This window comes from Haemorhous mexicanus, chromosome 2 (assembly GCF_027477595.1).
Source record: "Haemorhous mexicanus isolate bHaeMex1 chromosome 2, bHaeMex1.pri, whole genome shotgun sequence".
NCBI lineage: Eukaryota > Metazoa > Chordata > Aves > Passeriformes > Fringillidae > Haemorhous > Haemorhous mexicanus.
The window spans coordinates 83,373,132-83,383,069 of NC_082342.1; the positions used below are offsets into that span (position 1 = coordinate 83,373,132).

Below are 9,938 nucleotides of genomic sequence, written 5' to 3' on the forward strand. Positions count from 1 at the left end.
GGAGAAGAAAGAAAAAGGAGACAAAATTATAAAGGAAATGAAGAAATTATTAACAGAAAAAGGAAAAGAAAGAAAGGGAAGGAAGAAAGGGAAGGAAAGAAGGAAGGAAGAAAGGGAAGGAAAGAAGGAAGGAAGAAAGGGAAGGAAAGAAGGGAAGGAAGGAAGGGAAGGAAGAGAAGTGGCGGAAGGAAGTGGTGGAAGGAAGTGGCGGAAAGAAGGAAGTGGCGGAAGGAAGGAAGGAAGGAAGGAAGGAAGGAAGGAAGGAAGGAAGGAAGGAAGGAAGGAAGGAAGGAAGGAAGGAAGGAAGGAAGGAAGGAAGGAAGGAAGGAAGGAAGGAAGGAAGAAGTAGAGAGAAAAGGGGAAAGAGAGAGAAGGAGAGAATTAAAGAGAGAAAGAGAGAATAAGAGAGAAATAGAGAGGGAGAGAGAGAAGAAAGAAAGAAAGAAAGAAAGAAAGAAAGAAAGAAAGAAAGAAAGAAAGAAAGAAAGAAAGAAAGAAAGAAAGAAAGAAAGAAAGAAAGAAAAAGAAAGAAAGAAAGAAAGAAAGAAAGAAAGAGAAATTTGAGAAGGTAGATATTTGTATGAATATTCACCTTTGTTTTTTTTTTTTTCCAAAACTGTTTTGAACTGCCAATTTTCTTGCACATATTTATTCTTTTTCTAATCTCAGATGTAGTAAATTCTTTTAAATCGGGGCGGGGAGGGGGGGGAAGTGTATTCAAACGTCTAGTTTTCTGTGTGATTTTTTTCACTAATCTGGAGGCAGACGATGCAGGAGCCCAAGCTTTCCTCTTCAGCTTGGGCTCTCGAAATCCCAGCAACGGTGGAGGACTCCGCTCAGACCTCTGCCTCGAAATCTTTTCAGAGAAGGAAAATAGAATTTGTTCGCGGTCTGTTCCTGGGAGCCTGGGGGGTCAGGACAAGGACAGCATATGCTCCCAAGCTACAGCCTGGAAAGGCAATATCTGGGGAGCAGACACTCCTGCCTGCAAAGGCAGGACAGAATGACAGCAAGTAAAGAGAAAAAGGCTGTTGGCATCAGAGGTGCAGCTCTGCATTAATATTCGGTTTGTCTCCTATTGCCCATTTCCGATTAGAAGGAGTCCCACTTCTTCCCAATTTAAATCCTCGCCTTGTTCAAAGACTAATGTCTGGTACCGCCTTGTTCAAAGACTAATGTCTGGTACCGGCACATTTCAAACACTTTCGGACAGTCTTCGAAATATTTTAACCATTTCGTGACAATGATGGGAAAGACCTTATTTGGTAGGCAGTGTTACCTTTGCCTGCCTTCCTTCCTTCCTGCTTTCCATCCATCCATCCATCCATCCATCCATCCATCCATCCATCCATCCATCCATCCATCCATTCATCATCTCTCCGTGTAAAGCTCACGCTTGGACGCTGTGGGTCCAGGTTTGAGCCTCCCTGTGTCTGATGTAGAATTTAATGCCATGAGGGGTCATAGGAGGAATGTCGAAGAGAGAATTTCAAAAAGACCCCCCGAACCACACAAACCCTTTTATTTTGGGTTGCTTCTCTGCCAAGCAGAGAACTGATGGGAACGGAGACACAAGGTTTCGTGCAGGGTGGTTAAGACGGCAAATGTTATGCCAGGCTTTGATTTTTACAGAGCCTTATTTATTGGGTGAGCTGCTGGCCTCGAGATGATTATTTTTCAGCCACTACAAAACAAACCGAATCAGGGGCCAGACGTGTATTTACTGGAGGGGGAGGGGAAGGGGACTTGTTTGCTCTCTGTGTGTGCGGGTGCGTGTGTGTGTTTGTGTGTATGAGTGTGTGTGTGTGCGTGCCGGCTTTATGCTTTTTATTCCTGCCATGTAAGAATCCGGTTTCCAAATAACAATGGCAGGGTGGGGTTTTGGGTAGGGATTTTTTTTCGGGTTTGTTTTTGTTTCTTTTTTCAAGAAAGGGAAAAGACAAGGAAAACTCCTAAAGCATCTGCTCTTAGATACACATTCACAACACATGCAGATAGCAGATCGACTTCTCTGCTCTCACATAAGTGGTTTAAAAGCCCAAACAGCCAGGGCGACGGTTCCGTCTTATATTTTAATTTTTATTTGATTTGGGTTTTTTAGTCCCAGCCACCCTCGCCCCGTTAACGTGACTTTTATTTGATCTCCCCCTCTCTCCCTTTATCGATCACGGGCTTCATCTGCTTTAGCCGAAATGAGGAAAGGGGCTGCGGGGGTTATATTTTAAGCCACTCGCTTTGTTTGTTTGCCTCCCGAGGCAGGATCACATGCCAAAGCGTACATCGATATTTTTCGAGATCGGCGCGCCTCTCCCCGCGCCACCCCTTCCCCTCGCCGCGGGGGACACAGGCGGGGGGGGGGGGGTGACTCCCCCAAAAAATCAGGAAGCCACCGGCAGTGCGGGGCTGAAGGCGGCCACCGGCGCCGAGCGGGCCCGTGCGGTGCGGGGCCGGGCGGGGGCCGGGCGGCTGCGGGGCGATCGGCGGTGGCACGGCGGGGCGCGGGGCGGGCGGTGGGGCGGGCAGGGCTCGGGGCGGCCGCTCTGCCATTAGTCGGTGGCCGGGGGCGCCCGGATGGACGGGGCGGCTTGGGCCAATGAGCGGGAGCCGGGAGAGCGGCCGGGCGGCGGGTGAAGGCGGCGTTGGGAGAGGAGCCGCCAGTGCGGGCGGGGAGAAGGAGAGAGGCCGGGGGAGGGAGGGAAGAAAAAGAGGGGGAGGGGGGGGGAATAAAAAGCCGCCGCCTCAGCAGCGCCCACCGAAATAAACAGAAGAGCGAAAGGCAGCGAGGGCCCGGGCGGCGCGAGGCTGCAACTCGCCGCCGCGGCGCTCCGGCACTCCCCGGCCCCTTCCCGCCCCCCGCCTCCCCTCCCCACCCCCACCGCCGCCCTTATTGTTTTTAATCCGCCTCCGGCACCCCCCTCCTTGCCCCCCTCCTCACGCCCCTCCGCCGCGGCGGGCGGGGGCTGCGCGGCGCGGGGCACCCCCCGGGTCCCTTCGCTCCGTGGGAATCCGCGGCTGCAAGTTTTTCTCCGCGAGAGACACCGCTAATGCCCGGCGGAGGATAAAACGAGAAGCGGAGGCCCGGGAGCGGCGGGGGGCTCGGGGTGGCGGGGAGGGCCGCGGCCCACGCGGGAAGCGGCGCGGGGCCGGGCGGGCGGGGGTCGGCGGCGCTGACATCCCGGTGGCGGCGGAGGAAGCGGGGGGGCGGCGGCGGCGGCGTGTGCGCGGGTCTGTGTGTGTGAGTGTGTGTGTGCGTGCGTGTGTGCCTCAGGGAACGGCGAGGCGAGCCTTCCCCCCCCCCGTCCCCAGCCCCGTCCCTCCCCTGCTCCCCCTCCCCTCCCCTGCCCGCCCCCGCCTCAGCTCCTTTAATACACTTTGGTTCTCCGCTCGCCTTTGGACTCTGCTCTGCCTGGCTCCGGATACGACTCCGCCGGCGGCGGCTGCGGCGGCATCGGGCCGGAGCGGGCGCGGGCGGCGGCGGCGGCGGGGGGACGCGGCGGCTGCCAGGGGGAAGCGGAGCGGAGCGGCGGCGGCCCCGCTCCCGGGCGGGCGGCGGCAGCCCGGAGGCGGAGGCTGTAGCCGGGAGGCGGCAGCGGCAGCAGCGGCTGCGTCCCCGGAGCGGCGCGGACCATGCTGCTGGACGCCGGCCCGCAGTTCCCGGCCCTCGGAGTGGGCACCTTCGCCCGGCACCACCACTCGGCCGCGGCGGAGATGCAGGACCGGGAGCTGAGCCTGGCGGCGCAGAACAGCTTCGTGGACTCGGCGGCGGCGCACATGGGCGCCTTCAAGCTCAACGCCGGCGCCCACGACCTCTCCCCCGGGCAGAGCTCGGCGTTCACCTCGCAGGCTCCCGGTTACCCTGCCGCTGCCCTGGGCCCCCACGCCGCTCATGTCGGTTCCTACTCCGGGACGCCCTTCAACTCTACCCGGGACTTCTTGTTTCGCAGCCGGGGCTTCGGGGACTCGTCGCCGGCCGGCGGACAGCACGGCATCTTCGGCCCTGCGGCCGGCAGCCTGCACCATCCGCACACGGACGCTCAGAGCCACCTCCTCTTCCCGGGCATCCACGACCAGCACGGTCCCCACGCCTCCCAAAATGTTCTCAACGGGCAGATGCGACTGGGCTTGCCGGGGGAGGTATTCGCCCGGTCGGATCAGTACCGCCAGGTTTCCAGCCCCAGGACTGACCCTTACTCGGCGGCTCAGCTGCACAACCAGTACGGCCCCATGAATATGAATATGGGCATGAACATGGCAGCCCACCACCACCACCACCCAGGTGCCTTTTTCCGCTACATGCGGCAGCAGTGCATCAAGCAAGAGCTCATCTGCAAGTGGATCGATCCCGAACAGCTGAACAACCCCAAAAAAAGTTGCAATAAAACTTTCAGCACCATGCACGAGTTGGTCACCCATGTCTCGGTGGAGCACGTTGGGGGACCCGAGCAGAGCAACCATGTCTGCTACTGGGAGGAGTGTCCCCGCGAAGGCAAACCTTTCAAAGCGAAATACAAACTGGTCAATCATATCCGAGTGCACACGGGAGAGAAACCCTTCCCCTGCCCCTTCCCTGGCTGTGGAAAAGTTTTCGCCAGATCAGAAAATCTCAAAATTCACAAAAGGACGCACACAGGTAATTCGGGTTTCTTTCGCCACATTTCCTCCCTCTGCCCGTGCCTATATATGCGTGCATATATATATATGTAAACTGATAGATACTCAGACAGAGTGATGTTAAATTAGGAGAGTGATAAAATAAGCCTCCGGTTTATTTTTTTAACCCTCTCCATCACATGGCTGAGTTTGTTTTGGTTTCTTCCCCAGCAGCATACACACCCCCATTCATTCCAGATTTCGAAAGGATATTTAACTGATTTGTTTTAATTTGGGAGTAAGAGCTGTAGATTCGTACTGAGGTTCAGCGGAGTCTTTCCGCAGAAACGCGGAATACAGCGCCAACCAAATTTTGCCGTCTTGCTAAAATAGGGGAAGACATCCGTCCGTCCATCCATCCATCCATCCATCCATCTGAAACGCCTTAGTCATTTGCTCTATGCAACGTATTTGCATACAACTTCAGCGCTTGTGAGCATGGCTTTTATTTATGGATACTGAGAGAAACTATATAAATACATGCAAAATCAATCATTAGTCCTAAATCCCGTTAGAAGTGGCAAAAAGTCCCTTTCTGGGAATGTTTTCCATTAAATTTAAATGGTGTGAGCAAGGCAATAAAATTTTCTCATTTAAAAAAAAATGTTTTTAAAGTCTCACTCGATGTGATTTAAGGTGTTTTTGCAACAGTTTATTAAATTATGTAATAGGGAACAGAGGATTTGAGGTTCGGAAACTTCCACCCAAATCAGGTGGAAGAGGGTCGAGGGAGCTCAGGCTTTCCTGATGGAAAATCGCCTGAGCCGAAGGGTAACAAAAATAAACTCATCCTCCCGCCTCATCTATTATTCATTTACTACTCCTGCCGGCTCAAACTGTGCCAGACTATTTCATAAAAGACGGCCAAATATTTTAGCGACTTCCACTCCAAATATTTACCCGGAGAAAGGCTAAAAATCTCGAGGCCTATTGTTTTCTCAAGTGCTAAGCCCGATGCGAGGTGCGAGACGAGCTTTAACAAGGTTTAAAATTTGAGAAATGTATTTGCATGAGATGCCCGCACTGAAGTCATTGTGTCTGAGCGGATGTCTTTAAGAAACAATTTAGGTGCTAATGGAATCTAATGTTAAATGCTTCCCCCTCCAAAGGCGGGGGAATGTGGAGTTCTCACCTCCAAAGTACTCCTCGGCATTTGGAGTCCTGGCAGCCGGGCGAGAGGAATCCCTATGAAAATTAAATGAAGTATTTTACAGACGTTTAGTTTTCCCAGCGGATGTGCGTTTATCTCGAATATCCATACGCAAAACAATAAACCCGGCCTTAAATCTGTCGGTAATGGTTTCCAGTTTAACAGGATAGCGGATTTGGTACCGAGGCGAAACGGCTCGGTGATGCTCGCTTTTTTTTTTTTTTTTTTTTTTTTTTTTTTTTTTTTTTAATCGTCTTTCTTCTTCAATCTCTTTCGGGGCTGGCTATGTGTTTCGGCACTGGTCGAAATAAAATCAGGCAAGATGCCGGGATGGCTACATCCCCGGGGTTCTGGTAGGAAAACCAGGTGGGGGACGGGGGTTTCCTCGCTTCAGGGCAAGGCGTGAGCGATGCGGCCCTCCGGCGCTGCGGGTGCGGGACTCAGCCGCCCAGCCCCTTGCTTTGGGAAGCTGCTGTACGAAGCGACTGGGACAGGAGGGCGAGGGCGGGGAAACTCGGCGCGGGGCTGTGCGGGGTTTGCGCGGGGGCGGCCGCCCTCACCCCGCTGCTGCGCCGCTCTCTTGCAGGGGAGAAGCCCTTCCAGTGCGAGTTCGAAGGCTGCGATCGGCGCTTCGCCAACAGCAGCGACCGCAAGAAGCACATGCACGTCCACACCTCGGATAAGCCCTACCTGTGCAAGATGTGCGACAAGTCCTACACCCACCCCAGCTCCCTGCGGAAACACATGAAGGTACCCGGCCCCGCAGCCGGCGGCGGGAGGCGGGAGGGCGGCCGCCCCGCGCCGGGCGCCCCGACGGGGCGGCGGGCGGCGGGCGCGGGGCCCAGGGGCGGCGGAGGGCCGGGCCGGCGGCGGGGGGCGCGCCCGGGGGGCGGCCGCGGCCTCGCCATCCCTCCTCCACCCGGCCGTGTTGCCTTTGCCCCCCAGGTGCACGAGTCGTCCCCTCAAGGCTCCGAATCCTCCCCGGCCGCCAGCTCCGGCTACGAGTCCTCCACCCCCCCGGGGCTGGTGTCCCCTAGCGCCGAGTCGCAGAGCACCAACAACCTCTCCCCTGCGGCGGCGGCGGCGGCGGCGGCAGCGGCGGCGGCCGTGTCCGCCGTGCACCGGGGCGGCGGCGGCGGCAGCGGCGGCGGCGGCGGCGGCCACAGCGGCCTTTCCTCCAACTTCAACGAGTGGTACGTGTAGGGCCCCGCCGGACTGCTCTGCACGGCCCCGCCGCGCCCTCCCCGCCCCGGCGGCGGCGGCGGCGGTGGCGGCGGGCAAGAGGGACCGAGCGAGCCCGCCGGAGACGCGCCGGGAGATGCCGCCGCACCCGCCGGCAGCGAAATGACGGCCGAGCAGGATGGGGACAGGGGGCCATCATCTCCCTACACCCTCCCGCCTTCGCGTCTTTTTTTATTTTTTAAATTTTTTTTTCGGTTGGATTTTTTCTTTTTGAAAACATTTTGAACCAGCAAAAAAAATTCCAAAAACTACATGCTGAAAAAACATAAGAGAATGAGTAAATCAACGGCGGAACGGAAAGGGGAGAGAGAGAGAGAGAAAAAACAGCCCCATGCTCCACCAACACATCACCCAACTAAAAGCTTCCCAAGCCGGCGGAAAGAAACTCTCCCTCCGGAGTCTTCAGACAAAAGATCAGAGACTCAAACTCCTCTGGTCCCCGCGCCTCCCCGCCCGGAGCAGCCAGCGCCCTCCCGTCCCACGAACTGTGTATATAGCGGCCCTCTTCTTCCTCCGGCGAGGTGGGGAACGAGGTTTTCCTGGATTGTCGGTGTATAGAAGTTCGTCCCGTTTGTAATCCGCGGATTGGTCCCTTTCCTCTTCTTCTATTTCTTTTTTTTTTTTTAAATCTTTCTTTTCTTCCCCCTCTTTCTCCCTCCCCGAGAAAGTGATGGACTTGTTTTCTTTTCGCCCGCTCTCCCTCCCCACTTCCTTCTCTTCTCCTTTTTTAGTTCATCCCTTTTAAAAAAAGTAACGTGGAAGAAAAAAAATGGTTTCTTTTGTAATTGTGATATCTTGAATATTGTGTTCCTTTTTAAGAAGCAACTTGATTGTAAACTGCATTTCAGCTATAGACTGGGGAAGAAATACCGTGCCAAAGTCTCCATTCTGTTACTCACAGACACACACACGAAGAACAACGCTTGTGAATGTATTTTTCTGTTAGCTGGGTTTACATGTGATGTTTTAGTGCTTTTGCAAGTTCAATTTGTTAGTTCCTGTTCGGAAGATTGTGAGGAAAAAATAAACGTCGTGCCGTTAGCTTTTCCGTAATAACGCCCTTCCTCCTGTAAATACCTGTTACCATATTTATCCATTTGTAATTAAATTATGGTATTAACTTGCTACAGAGGAAACAGTATTTATAAAGAATGTTTCTTAACTATAAATATGTACAATTGTGAGCATAAACTGTTTCAGATTTTTTATTTGAAGGTTTAAGTGGTTTCATCATTTCTTGTGATATGTTTTGAGAGTAATGCATACAGAAATATAATAAAACGTGTTGAAACTGCACGAGCTCTTTCCTTTTTATGCCAAAGGCTCTCTAAAACCTGCTATAAGGTATGTGATGAGCTGAACGGCGACTGCAAAAAAAAAGCTTTTAAAACTTCCATTGGTTACTGGAAGAGGAGGATTCCTTCCAGCTGGGCTCTCCTGTCCAGAAAGAAAAAAAGGGGGAAAAAAAGAAAAAAAAAGCCACAAAAGCCCCTAAAACTTTGTGAAGTTTCAGAGCTGAAAGAAAAGGGTGAGGTACGTTATGCATATTCTCCAAATGACTTTCAAGGCAAGATTTCCTTTAGTAAGATATTTACCCGGTGAAAGCACATCTTCCTCCGGCTCCTGCCTTCCCCGGGCTCGCCCCTCTCTCCCCGGTGCGTGTCTGGCTGGGGAGATCATTGCCCCAGAGTCTGAGAAACAGGGGCGTTTCGGGACGGAGGTGGAGGGGCAATGACAAGGCTCTGAGTTCGGCTGCTTTAAGCCATAGATGGTCCTTGCCTCCTGTGTTGTCATCTTTTTGGCAGCCTCCATACAGCCCAGGAGAGAAGAAAGTTGTGATGACCCAGAGCTCGTATTTCCCATTCGAGTTTTTTCTCTCTTTTTCTCTCTCTCCTCTCTCTCTCTGTTTTTTTAAACAATATTTTATTTATTTTATTTTATTGTATTTTAGCCCAGAGAGTGGTTTGGGCTTTCAGATGTGTTCAGGGAGGGATGGAGAGCAGCCGGGCAATGACTTTCCCGGGATGCTGGCCCGGCGTTTGGCTCCAAGTGCGACGTCGGGGCCCGGCCGGCGGAGCCGCCCGTGCAGGGCAGCAGGACAGCGGCTCTCCGGGCACAGCCCGCCGCACCGGGACACACAAGGAAGCGGCGGCTGGGAAATCTTGGGAAAAGTTCGGCCTTGTCAAGCCACCGAAATACGCCCTGTGAAGAGGCAGCGCTGTGACCGGGCTCCGAGCGCCCTGCGGTGGCTGCGCTGCCCTCAGCGGCAGCTTGTGCAGCCCGGGAAAGCCTCTGCTCCTCACACTCGGGCGGGCCCATCGCTCACCCCACCCCGGGCCAGCCGTCGCTTTGGGTTTTTCGGGCTTTATGCTGTATCTTCAAATATCAATAGAGCTGTCTCCGGCCGGTGTGAGTGAGTTAGGCGAGAAGATGGTACACGGGGCCCTGCTCACTTCCGGGGTGAGAAGAGGGTTACCTACACCCAGGGGAAGGGGAGGAGGGAGGGAAAGACACCCCCTCCCCCCTGTCCCGCCGCTGACAAGGAAGTTTAGATGTGGAGCGGATCCGGAGCTCCCTCGGCGGCCGTGCTCCTCCCAGAGCGGCCATCCCCGCGCACCCGGCAGCTCCCCGGGTAATCAAACTGCTATTAAAACCTAATTTATGTTCGGTAATAATATTACGTAAAAAAAATTTATTAAAATCATTGGCATATGCCGCCTGCCCCTTGGAGACATCCGTGGGAAATGCAGCTGAGAGGATCCCTCCTTGTCCCGCCGGCCTTCCTACAGCTGAAAAACCATACGGGGGTCCCGCTTCAGAGCCAGCCCCTGCCAGCCACCGTCTGCCCAAACCCCCTCCCGGGCCCAGGGGCACACGAGCAGCCCTGCCAAAGGGC

General features: G+C 54.5%; 1 protein-coding gene across 1 annotated transcript; it reads left to right on the forward strand.

Moving 5' to 3' along the window:
• The first annotated feature begins 3,627 nt into the window (after window positions 1-3,627).
• ZIC2 (Zic family member 2) lies at window positions 3,628-7,003 on the forward strand. Its single transcript, XM_059840384.1, has 3 exons — window positions 3,628-4,630; window positions 6,387-6,550; window positions 6,746-7,003. Exons 1-3 carry the CDS (start codon window positions 3,628-3,630, stop codon window positions 7,001-7,003), a joined length of 1,425 nt encoding a protein of 474 aa, XP_059696367.1.
• Window positions 7,004-9,938: the final 2,935 nt, after the last annotated feature.

What these genes read in the sequence shown, in the direction of transcription:
- ZIC2 (XM_059840384.1), top strand. Translation starts at nt 3,628, where the DNA reads ATGCTGCTGGACGCCGGCCCGCAGTTCCCGGCCCTCGGAGTGGGCACC. An exon ending in TCACAAAAGGACGCACACAG is followed by an intron (nt 4,631 to 6,386) that starts GTAATTCGGGTT and finishes GCTCTCTTGCAG; the next exon opens with GGGAGAAGCCCTTCCAGTGC. An exon ending in CCCTGCGGAAACACATGAAG is followed by an intron (nt 6,551 to 6,745) that starts GTACCCGGCCCC and finishes TTTGCCCCCCAG; the next exon opens with GTGCACGAGTCGTCCCCTCA.